This window comes from Euprymna scolopes, chromosome 12, assembly GCF_053919585.1.
Source record: "Euprymna scolopes isolate OS-2025 chromosome 12, ASM5391958v1, whole genome shotgun sequence".
Lineage (NCBI taxonomy): Eukaryota > Metazoa > Mollusca > Cephalopoda > Sepiida > Sepiolidae > Euprymna > Euprymna scolopes.
This window is the reverse complement of record NC_136493.1, coordinates 153,460,990-153,474,476: the sequence shown is the minus strand read 5'-3', so window position 1 is coordinate 153,474,476 and position 13,487 is coordinate 153,460,990. Positions and strand designations below refer to the sequence as shown.

Genomic DNA, 13,487 nt, shown 5'->3' with positions numbered 1-13,487 from the left:
GTTTTTGTGTTGTGTTGTGTTTTTTTTGTTGTGTTGTGTGTTTTTTGTATTGTTATATGTTTTTGTTATGTTATGTGTTTTTGTTGTGTTGTGTGTTTTTGTCATGTTATGTGGTTTTTTGTCATGTTATGTGGTTTTTTGTCATGTTATGTGGTTTTTTGTCATGTTATGTGGTTTTTTGTCATGTTATGTGGTTTTTTGTCATGTTATGTGGTTTTTTGTCATGTTATGTGGTTTTTTGTTCGTGTTATGTGTTGTTTTTTTGTTTGTGTTATGTGTTGTTTTTTTGTTTGTGTTATGTGTTGTTTTTTTGTTTGTGTTATGTGTTGTTTTTTTGTTTGTGTTATGTGTTGTTTTTTTGTTCGTGTTATGTGTTGTTTTTTTGTTCGTGTTATGTGTTGTTTTTTGTTCGTGTTATGTGTTGTTTTTTTGTTCGTGTTGTGTTGTTTTTTTGTTTGTGTTATGTGTTGTTTTTTTGTTCGCGTTATGTGTTGTTTTTTTGTTCGCGTTATGTGTTGTTTTTTTGTTCGCGTTATGTGTTGTTTTTTTGTTCGCGTTATGTGTTGTTTTTTTGTTCGTGTTATGTATATATTTTTTGTAGTTGTTTGTAGTGTTACATCTTGCTTTCCTAACTTACATTAGGCATCATCAGAATATGGTAAAACCGCAGTTTAGTGACCCAAACATAATGCAATGAATATTTGCGTGCAGATGATTAATTTTGTTTTTGTTAAATAATAGTAAATGGTGAACCATTTTGAGTTAAAATCTATTTAGTATTATGCTTGTAATATTAAGAATATGTTTGAAATGTGTACATATGCGAAAATAATGACTATTACTTTTTTAACTTCCGTTTGACGATTCCATTTGCTTTCTAGTGATTATTGGTCTTTCATAAGTGGTGAATCATTTGCAAAAAAAAAAAAAAAAAAAAAAAAAAAGAAAAGAAAAAGAAATAAAACTCAATTTCTCCAACTCAGAACAGAACCGAATCAAGACAGCTAAATCTTGCACAAACATGTTCCATGATATTCTTTTGGATACAACTTTATAACAAGAATAAATAATTAAAAGGGCTTATCTTAACACTTTACTGCAGTTTCACAGTAGATCCGATCGTCAGAAGCATATTTTTTTGTATACAGTTGTATATATTTGAATGTAATATATACAATTAAAACGAGATGCAGCGTGTAGTTTGACCGTCACATAAAAATTGAGTCATCATAAAAGTAATTATATGCTATATGTAATTAATGACTTATTTGTAAACATTTTCATTAATCTGAGATATATATATATATCTCTCTCAGACACAAAGTCAAGAGTGCACGGTGACAAATAGTGTTTTATGTTGAATCCTTAATGCCATGCAGATCAGCTTTGTATTGGAAACGTATGCCAACATTAAGATTTATTTTATTGAGCACTATCTAACAACCTCGTTGAATTCATTAGTCCATTACTTTTGAATATAAAAAAACCCGAGTATATATATATATATATATATATATATATATATGTAAAAATTTGGAATTAAATTCAGTAAATAAAAAAAAATACAACAAATTTATTTGACAAAGAATACAAAAAATTAGTTATTCCTTGTTGAAAAATAAATTTGTCAATTGTTTTTTTAATTTACTGAATTTAACTCTAAATTGTCATTTATTTGCTCTATCTTGTATGTTGAGGTTCTATATCTGATTGGGATTGTTTTATAAATATTGACACAAATATTTATATGGACTTTTAATTTTACAGTGTTATACAAGCTGTCATCTGAAAGTATTTCGAAATTTCAATTACGTACATATTTTAAAAACTTTTTTGATAGGAAATTCAGAATGTTTTCAAAAGGCTTAAGTAATTTTTTTTTTTTTTATCTAACCACCAATTTATCCCCCCTTCAAAAAAAAAAAAAAAAGAAAAAAAAACAATCGTCATCATCAAAATTGTTCTCTTAATTGTATTTATCCCATTAAATTATTAAACTTTTTGTTTCCAAAGCAAAACTTTTGGGGCAGATTTAATTTAATGGTAGATATGAATTCACTGAAAAATGTTTTTTTTTTTTTATAAATAAATTCAGAACTTTTATTAAATTATTATATTTTGAGCTTTAGTAAGATATTCCCCCAGCTTTTGTGTGAATTTAAATGATTTAATATATATTAAAATAAGAGAGAATTTGAATAGTATCAAATAAATCCTATTTTGAAAGGGATGTTCAATATTTTAGACAGAGCTTTAATAAACAAAGAAAATTGATTGATGACGGGTAAAATAGTGACATTATTTATTACATCTTCGACATTCAACTTCTTTTCCATTCCTGCAACCAGATTCTACAACTTTAATTTCTAAGGTTTCATTTTTAATAGTGTAAAATTTTTATTTTACACGAGTAAACTATTTTCTTTTTCTGATGAAAGTCTATAAAATAGGAAATAACCATGATTATATTCCTTGTTTTTTTTTGTTTTTACTTTTGATGCAAAACAATATATTTTTAATCCATCATCAGTTAATTTTCATTTATCTCTATCTTATTCTCTCTCTCTCTCTATGCATACATACACACACATAAACACACACACATATGAAAAAAGAACAAACCAAGTTATATGTCCATCAATACTTCGTCTTTACTGTAAGACTTCTTCTGGATTAATAAATTGAAAAAAAAAAAAATTACCATTACAATATTTGAAAATATATTTTCAAATATTGTAATGGTAATTTTTTTCTTCAATTTATTCAGCAAGAAGTCTTACAATAAAGACAAAACATTGATGGATGTATGACTTGGCTTGTTCCTTTTTCATCTATCTCGTTGGAATACTATTTCCATTATTCTCATTATATAATGAGAATACTGGAAAGTATTCCAACGAGATAGATGAATATATATATATATATATATATATATATTTTAATTTATTACCATTTTATCTGTTTTATCTGTAACTAAACAGATAAAACGGTAATAAATTAAAAAAATATTTGCTCTGCAATAGTACTGAGCACCTACTTCAAGTTTTACTATTTACCAGTTCTGCTACATATATATATATATATATATATATATATATATATAAAATGTTGTAACAAGAATGAAATTTTAATGTTGCCAGTTTCCATGTGCCATCATTAGATGAAGTGAAATTCCTAATCATTTATGAAACATCATCTACACTGCATTGCAGGTCGATTCACCTTAATACTGCAAGGTTTCGGACGATTGTAAATAAAGGCAAACTGACAGTTATTACAAAGTATTGATTTTAAGCATTGCACATGCTTTTATGTAGCGTTGGAATTTTTAAAACATTTCTTCAGATGCGCAAAACTTTAAAACCAAAAATGTCAAATTAAGACAGTAGGCATACGTAGATCTCAAAGTATTTGCAGATGGAACTTTTCAAAATCTGTATTCAGCAACTGCTCAGGGATATATGAAAACATCTCTGAACATGGCTAGTCAAATTTATTAAATATTTAATAGGATATTTAAATATTAGATTGGGCCATACCATTGGTTTCATAACGACAACATATCAACTTTGCCTTTGAATTCAATAACATATTTACACATCAGATCATGTCATATGATTGGTTGCATAGCTCAGCACATTTTGATGACGTATCAACTTTGCTTTTGAATTTGATTCAAAGGCAAAGTTCAGACACCATCAATAAGTGCAGTGACATGAAACCAATGGTATGACATGATTTATATTTGTGATATTGTATTTTATCTTGGTAATTGAGCACTCTGATCAATTTCTTTTCAAAACAATTCTTAATAACAACTATTATCGTTTCACATATATATATATATATATATATATATATATATATATATGTACATGCATATATCTCAATTATTGTTATATAAATATAGATGTATCTCAATAATTGTTATATAATTATATACATACATATTTCAATGATGTTATATATATATATATATATATATATATATATATATACACAGTTTTCTTTTGCATAGAGTTTGATTTTACTTTTATCCTACAATATTTTGTTATGTAAAAAATATTTAAAACAAAGGAAAAAATTCTAAAAATCAATGCACGACGACAATATATACAGACAAAAAACAAATAGAAACGAAAGGTCATTTAAGTTCATATTTGAGCAAAAAAGAAATTCACTTTAACTCATCCATTCTTTTTTCTTTTGCTCACTTTTCACTTTCACTGCTCTTTCCTCTTCTTTCACTCATCGTCTCATTTTGGTCACAGTTTCTTTGTTTTTTTTTTTGCTTTTTTAACATTTTTTTTCATCGGTTCTTTTTACAAATACAAAAATAAAAATTATGAAAAATTATGTTCTCATTATGAAAAAGGTTTTAGATTGTTTTCTTTTACCTTTTTGTGGATTTCTTTTATGGGGTTAGGGGTTATTAAAAAAAAAAAAAAAGTTTAAAATAAAAAAATTGGGGATGAATTGCACAGAATGAATTTTTTTTTTCCTGTTTTGTGGAAATTTTGTTGAAGGTTTTGCTGTTACGTCTCTAAACCATGTGTCGGATTCTTGAAAGTTGTACTTGCTGGTTCATAAATCGGATTGGATTGCTGAAAACAACAAGAATAAAGGGTCAAAGTTCATCCTGGATAAGAAGCAATAATCATGAATTACAAGTTGTTAATATTAATCGTTCGTCTTATTATTAGTCTCCCCTCCATTAGGGCCAGTGGTTTTGGAGGAAATTATATATTAGTAATAAATAGGAATATATAGTGATGAATAGAAAGATTGTACATCTGAAAACAAAAATAGGTTTAAGGTTCCTAAAATTCATACTAGAATTGTTCACAGGAAGTCGTGGGTAATGGATAAAGTACTGAAGGTTGAAGGTTCAATACTTAGTGTGGGCAATCCAAAAAATACAATTGCATATTTCTGCCTAAAGTTCTATGCAAATTCTTGAGCTCGACAGAAAGATTCCCGAGTTTAACAAGATACACCTGAAGAAGGTTGAAGGTTAGATTAGCCGAAACATGAAAATAACATTCACAATGAAAAAAAAATAATACAAATAATACAAAATACATTTTATTTAAAAATGTTAAACTTTATCTTAATTTCTTTAGAAAATCTGCAATATTAATGAACTTGATTGTTTCTAAAAGATTATTTTTCCTTTATTCTTTTTGATGTGGTTTTTGTCGATTTATACAACTCCCCCTCCACTCTAAATTCTAAAATAATTGTGTTTTTCAAGCTGTCAAGACAGTTCATCTGGTAGGCGATACACAAAAAAGTCATATTAGAATTAATTTAGTTACAATTTTAATGTTAAAGTATTAAAATTAATTTAATTACAATTTTAATGTTAAAGTATTAAAATTAATTTAATTACAATTTTAATGTTAAAGTATTAAAATTAATTTAATTACAATTTTAATGTTAAAGTATTAAAATTAATTTAATTACAATTTTAATGCTAACGTATTAAAATTAATTTAATTACAATTTTAATGCTAACGTATTAAAATTAATTTAATTACAACTTTAATGCTAACGTATTAAAATTAATTTAATTACAACTTTAATGCTAACGTATTAAAATTAATTTAATTACAATTTTAATGTTAAAGTATCAAAATTAATTTAATTACAACTTTAATGTTAAAGTGGGTTTACATCAAGGTTTTATATTAAATATGTCGCTTTTTATTTGTGTCTTAGAAACATTATCCATGGAATTTCATACAAGTTGTCTAGAAGAGATGCTGTTTGCTTTGAAACAAGGAATGTTAAATTAAAATCTTGGAAGAATACTATGGAAAGTAAAAGTCTGAGAGTGAATGTTATTAAGACTAAAGTGATCATCAGTTGTTTTAGTGTTGGAAACGTTTCTGGAAATATAAAAGTTTCCAGATATTAATTTAATGCTGAGTTATCTATCCTTGACCTGAGCTCTCCACAAGTGGAGGAAAGGAGTGCATTGTCATGGCAGAGTCAATAAAAGATCTCACGTACATGTAGATGAATAACCAAATGCTTGTGTTCTGTTGTCATTCTTCGTTATGTAATGTTCCTATATCTTAACTGCACATGGTGTCAGAAGTTGGATTAAAACAAAAATAAAAAGATACAACTTCAATTTGCATATTTAATTCTATAGCCAATGATGATATCCATATTCAGTTATGTAATTTAAATAAAAGTAATTTTTTCATTTCACTCATAGTACATCCGTCTGCTTAAGACTTCAGTTTATTTTATTGTAAAACGCCCTTCTTTGCTCTCAATCCCTTCTCCCATAAATTATCGTCATCATCAACAACGTTCATCTTAACATTCATTTTAGTTTAATCAGTTTAACGTTCATCTTACATGCTGGCATGCATTGATTGGCTTAAAGAAATTGACTTCCAAACTAAACTATCTTTGGCCAGGTCTTTAACAAAACCATCAAAAAGAAAACATACCTGAGTCCATTTCGCCTTTTCTCGGTCTTCATTGAAGCGTGCCATTTCCCGTTTATCGTAATATCTCACTACAAGTTTCCAAATGACCAGCATGAGAATTCCGATGAAGAAAATTCCTCCGATGATGCCCGCAATTAGAACCGGAATGTTAATCTCTTGCATGCAATCAGAGTCTGAAAAAAAAAAAAAAAAAAAAAAAAAGAAAAGGAATTATTTGTTTGCGTCGTTATAATAGTATTCAAAGCAAATACATTTCATTTGTTTAATCCCCCCCCTCTCAAAAGTACTGGGGGAGGAGGCACAGTGGAAACGTGCTGGGCTCATAACCCATAACTACGCTCTGCTATCATGTGTTTAAAGCTTAGTAGTACTCGAAGAAAACACAATAAATGGTTGCTAGAGTTTGACATGACACTTTATCTGCTATGTTTCTAAGCACTTAAAAGTACAGGTCGCTTATTATTGAGACTGCTCCTTCCGATTTTCTCATCTAGAAAATTGACTTCATTACTAAAGAGTTCCAACAACCCTTGAGGTTCAAGAAGAGTTAAAATCCTTGTATCTATTAATATATTGACACAAACTCTGCAAAAAATATCAACAACAAATTAAGACAAGCAATCAAATATATTAGATTAAAACTTGGAATATCAAATCTTATTAATGCATTGTATTTAAAATTTGTTTTTGATAAAAAAATGTAAAAAAACAATTTTGAAACAAAATTTTTGAGATAAGGATTGATAATTTTGATGATCCGGACTATTGTTCTCATCTTGGCTGTTTTGCCTTTTTTGTGAACTTCTTATTGAACTCTAAAATGTGTATGGAATTTCAAATGGAACCATTTATTTAGACCAGATGTAGATTGTTCTCAGTCTATCAGCCATGACCAAGTAGAAATCTTAAATAATTTTTTTTTTTACAATTTCACCCCAAACAAGGCACAGTGCCATTTTGATGTAGGGGGCTACTATCAGGGACATAAGTTGCAGAGGTACTATGTAGGGAGTTGAGCAGCTAGATGTCTGTTCCTATTACATTTGAATTTCTGCATGTCAGTACAGTTGGGAAAGCAGGATCCCGGAAGGGAGTCTAACAGTTCTGGGGAGAAACTGTCAGAGTAAAATGCTTTCTTACACCTAGGGATCTCTACTGTGTAGGGGTGGGACTTTGCTGCTTGTCAGGTTTGCTGGGGGCATTTATGTTGAGCGGGTACAAGGTCTTGTACTTTGTCGGAACATCCACCATTAAAATACCTAGAGATTTGTGATTTATAATTTATGATTTATAATTTGTGATTTATAATTTGTGATTTATAATTTGTGATTTATGATTTGTGATTTATAATTTGTGATTTATGATTTGTGATTTATGATTTGTGATTTATGATTTGTGATTTATGATTTGTGATTTATGATTTGTGATTTATAATTTATGATTTATAATTTGTGATTTATAATTTGTGATTTATAATTTGTGATTTATAATTTGTGATTTATAATTTGTGATTTATAATTTGTGATTTATAATTTGTGATTTATAATTTGTGATTTATAATTTGTGATTTATAATTTGTGATTTATAATTTGTGATTTATAATTTGTGATTTATAATTTGTGATTTATAATTTGTGATTTATAATTTGTGATTTATAATTTGTGATTTATAATTTGTGATTTATAATTTGTGATTTATAATTTGTGATTTATAATTTGTGATTTATAATTTGTGATTTATAATTTGTGATTTATAATTTGTGATTTATAATTTGTGATTTATAATTTGTGATTTATAATTTGTGATTGTACTTTTTTTTTTGTTTTCTATTTTTTATTTTTATCCTGAATTTTATTCTGACTGAAGCTTCTGATTGTCCTTAGCATTTCATCTTTTTTTTTGCAAATATTTACACACACACAAATATATGTGTTAGTGTGTGTGTGTGCACAGACATATATATATATATATATTTATACACACACACACACACACACACACACACACACATGTATATATAGGGTTACGAACTTAACTTTTGTAAAAGCAATATCACCTGAAGAAATGTAGTTATTTGTAACTGGTTCACTGAAACATGCTTATGAATGTGTAGCAACATATAAATACTTATGTAAAACAAATAAATTATATTGTGCCCTATTTGGATATTGAGCACTTGCATTAACCGCGTTAAAACTTCATTCGTTGCTTTATCTCTATGTGTATATATATATATATATATATATATATATATTTATGTATATAAAGGGAGTAGATTGTTCTTATTCCATCAATCATGTAATTCGTGATTGTAACCTTATATTATTCTAAGTATTACATCAGCTGAAAGGTTGCAAGAATAATATCCAAGATATGAATAGCGTTACATATTAGGGACCCTACATCAGTGGTGATTAAGTTAGCTAGCGTGAAGTTTGACAAGGGTCACACTGAATACATGATAACCCAGATCTACAAAACGGAATCGTTGCCAGGATAGAATGATGGATGACAAAGTTGAGACAAGTTAATATCTGTTCAGTGTCACTCATTTCATTTAATAAGAAAAGATTAAGAAATAGATGTTAAGATAACATTAATCTCTCTCTCCAGAGTCAATTCTCTCCAAATATAATCTTGATGAAAACCCAGCGAACGTCTCATTGTGTCTTTGTTCTCCATGAAAAGCTTACTTCTGTAGCAACCACCAGATAAAATGGCAACAATGGAAAGAAGCAACTTATGACAGAAGTGGAAAAATAGAAGATCATGTATAAACATCTCACACGTTTAAAGGATGTACATTCATAAATACGTTTTTTTTTGCTCTTTTTTTTTTTTATAGATGGTTAATTTTAATTAAAATAAATCACAAAAACAGGTTTTTATAAAAATGTTTTATCCCAAAGATTAATTTTTAGCATTTGTAATTTAAATACAATTTTGGGCATATGGTTGTGTGTATATGGTGTAATATATGCTGTAATCTAGAGATCCAATTTTCACAACTCTACGCATTAAATTAGGCTGCATTTCGGCAATAAGGCATCAAATGTCTTGCAAGTGGTCTTTTGTGTCTGGTTTATCAACATAGACATGGGACCTTACATATCCCCAAATAGTCTAATGGGGTTAAATTGTATGAATGAAGTGGTCATTTGACAGGTTCAATACGTAAAATATTTGTTGTTTCCCCTTCAGTAAATTGATATCATTTGCAATTTGAAAACACTGTTCAGATGTCAGTCTATTCTTGAGGAATTGCCAAGCCTAGTGAACTCAAAATAATTGAAAGTTGCCAAATTTTAAAGAAATAGAGTTGTCAATTTAAAGTTTGCCGTCCCTAAAAAATAAATCATATATAAATGGTGGGAAATATTCTTACCGCGGACTTTTCGAATCTGTACAATTTCCACGCCATTTCTTTTAATCGACTGGTGATGAATTATGCAGTCATCGAATTCAAACAAACACGGTTTCTGTTTACCTGGAAAAAAAGACAAACATTTAAATCAGAAACAAAATAAAAATTAAGTAAAAATAAAATCAATATATAAGCAAGTAAAAACAAAACATTTCAATAAATATTTTAAGACAAAACAATAAATTCTATGTTTAAAAATATGAAACAAGCTTCATAATTGATCTTTTTTTTTTTTTACATGGGCATCACCACTTATCAAGGCCTTGAGGCCACTCGAGGATAAGGGTTAAAGAGTGTACAGTGGAAATTGGACAATATAGTAATCGTTAGTAATGGAAATTCGGTAAATTTGTTAACTTATATGGAACGGCTCATCAAAAACTTGTTTATGTTAGACTTGAAGACAACCATATTGTAATCAGCTGGAAAACAGGAAAACGGAACACAATTCCATAGGCGTGTAGTTCTAATAAAGAAGTTTTGTTCATGGAATCTACGTTCAGGTTTAGGTACAGATAAAGAGTGGGGGAAATTTCTGCTAGACAAGTGTTTCTTGTGAAAGTTTGGCGAGGGAGAACCATAGATTGGAGCTCAGCTGAGCACTTGCCATGAAAATAAAGATAAAGCAGAGAAAACTCGCAACATCTCTTCTGTGAGACAGAGGTTGCAGGGAAGAGAAAACAACATCCCTACGAGGCTACAAAGTCTATTTTGAACTCTATCAAGGCAGGATAAGTCCTTTCTCTGCCCAGATGTGGCAACAGTACTCCATCCTTGGACGTACCTAGCTCTTATATAGATAGAGAATTGCAGATATCTACTGGATCAACAGAATGATCCCACCATTTTCCCAGCGGCCTTGGCAACGGATTTAATGTATGTGTTCCACTTCAGGAGTGTTCCACTTCAGGAGTAAAAGTCAAGCCCAGAAGCTTGTCAAAACATGAGGCCTCCCCAAGATGAGAGCCATTCATTTCAATTGATGTCAGATGGGGATCAGAACGTTGATGATGTAAAGAGAGAAGTTTGGTTTCAGATGCACTAAAAGTAACCAACCACTCCTTTCCCAATTGTACCACATGCTCAAAATCAGAGAAGAGAGAATCAGAAAGAACTTGGTCATTGACGGTCTTAGATGTGCTACCATAGATAGTAGTGTCATCAGCATAAATGTCTACGAATGATGTAAGGATGTGATTTGGAAGATCATTAATGTAAATCAGGAAGAGAGTTGGGCCCAGGATGAAATCCTGAGGGACTCCAGCATTAATACTGAGAACTTCTGATTTCTGCCCATCAACTACTACTCTTATGAACCTATCAGAGAGAAATTATTTAATAATTTAGAAGACATTTCCAGCTATACCATAGCAGATCTTGTGACGTAAACCTTTATATGCCATACTCTATCAAAGGCCTTTAATATGTCAAGAGCAATTGCCCTAGAAAGGAAGTCTCCATTGAGAGATTCACTAATCCTATGCGATATAACTGTAAGCAAATCTGCTGTAGATCTAGCAAAACGGAAACCATATTGTGTGTCACTAAGAAGGTTATTTTTGCTGAGATGGTTGATTACTTCTCTATTTAACACAGATTCCAGCAACTTACTCATAACGCACAGGAGACTTATTGGCCTGTACTGAGAGGGAGATGAGCGATCACCTGAATTCTTAAATACAGGGCATGCTGATGAGATTTTCCAGGGTGATGGGAAGCAATTCTCCTTAAGGCAACGTTTAAACAATTTTTTAAGTATGAGCGCTAGTTCTGGTTGAAGTCTTTTCAGTACTATAATTGGAACACCGTCAGGGCCGGTTGCTTTACTGGAATCAAGTTTTTTAATTAGCTTGGCAACATCACGTTTTTTTTGTTTTTTTTTTACAAGGTGATCATCTCTTATCAAGGCCCGGGAGCCACTCAGGGATAAGGGTTATTGTATGTACAGTACGTTAGTGTGGGGGTTTAATAAAAATGTCTACTTAAGAGGGCGGATAATCAGGAATTTGTTTATGTTGGACTTGAAGACATCCAGGTTGTAGTCAGGTGGGAAGCACACTGACGGAACAGAGTTCCACAGACATGCGGTTCTAAGAAAGAAGCTTTGTTCATGGAATCTACGTTTTGGTTTAGGTACAGATAAAGAGTGGGGAAAATTTTTGACAGTGGTTTCAGCTAGTCGGGTGTTTTTCGTAAAGGATTTGCAGGGGGGGGGGCTAGAGATTGGAGCTCCGACGAGCATCTGCCATGGAAATAACGATAAAACAAAGACAAGCTCTTAATAGTTGCGTAAAGACTACATTTTGTCTTATTAATGTCATTAACTTTATTACATTAAAAAAATGTCATTAACTTTATTACATTAAAAAAATGTCATTAACTTTATTACATTAAAAAAATGTCATTAACTTTATTACATTAAAAAAATGTCATTAACTTTATTACATTAAAAAAATGTCATTAACTTTATTACATTAAAAAAATGTCATTAACTTTATTACATTAAAAAAATGTCATTAACTTTATTACATTAAAAAAATGTCATTAACTTTATTACATTAAAAAAATGTCATTAACTTTATTACATTAAAAAAATGTCATTAACTTTATTACATTAAAAAAATGTCATTAACTTTATTACATTAAAAAAAATGTCATTAACTTTATTACATTAAAAAAAAATGTCATTAACTTTATTACATTAAAAAAAAATAGCATTAACTTTATTACATTAAAAAAAATGGCATTAACTTTATTACATTAAAAAAAATGGCATTAACTTTATTACATTAAAAAAAATGGCATTAACTTTATTACATTAAAAAAAATGGCATTAACTTTATTACATTAAAAAAAATGGCATTAACTTTATTACATTAAAATAATGTCATTAACTTTATTACATTAAAAAAAATAATCGTTGCAGCTTTTTTTTAATGTTTTAATAAAAAATATCGCGCCCTAAATTATGAGATGAAAAGATGAACAAATCTTTTAGTAAACGAGAGTTGTCTCCCTCAGCACATTAACAAATTGTAAAACAACGTCCACGAAACAATGCTTAAAGCAAACTACATTAACTTAATATGTATTAAATTTTTTCACACAAATAGGGCACAAATGATTAGGTAAAGCAAAATAAATTGTTTTTAACTTATTTCTTAACTGCATTTCATTTTAAATTATTTTAGTAATGATGCTAAAAAAAATATTAAATTTGTTGAATAATTTTTGATAAGATCTGACCTTTCTCTTTAATTTGTGATCTTTTCATTAAAAAAAAAAAAAAAAAATGAATTTTTTTGTATCTTTTTTTTTTGGTTACATGATTTTCTTTGCTTTATCTATAACACATACAATTTGCACTCAGTGCAATGTTTGAAGAATTTTTGCATAATTTTCTTTTTTCTAAATTATTTTCATACAAAAAAAGTCTCAAATAGTAGGTTTGGTTTATAATTTTTCTTTTCCAAATTATTTTCATACAAAAAAAAGTCTCAAATAGTAGGTTTGGTTTACAATTTTTTTTTTTCAAAATTATTTTCATTCAAAAAAAGTCTCAAATAGTAGGTTTGGTTTATAATTTTTTTTTTTTC

General features: G+C 28.9%; 1 protein-coding gene across 1 annotated transcript in view; it reads right to left on the bottom strand.

Moving 5' to 3' along the window:
• Positions 1-4,143: 4,143 nt before the first annotated feature.
• The window catches only part of LOC145291565 (integrin beta pat-3-like), a 219,688-nt gene continuing 210,344 nt past the window's right edge, over positions 4,144-13,487 (bottom strand). Inside the window, exons 20-22 of the mRNA XM_080137631.1 lie at positions 9,853-9,954; positions 6,468-6,640; positions 4,144-4,604 (exon numbers count right to left, since the gene is read on the bottom strand). Coding sequence (XP_079993757.1) covers positions 4,536-4,604; positions 6,468-6,640; positions 9,853-9,954 — 344 coding nt within the window. The 3' untranslated portion in view covers positions 4,144-4,535. The remainder of the gene's footprint in view (positions 4,605-6,467; positions 6,641-9,852; positions 9,955-13,487) is intronic.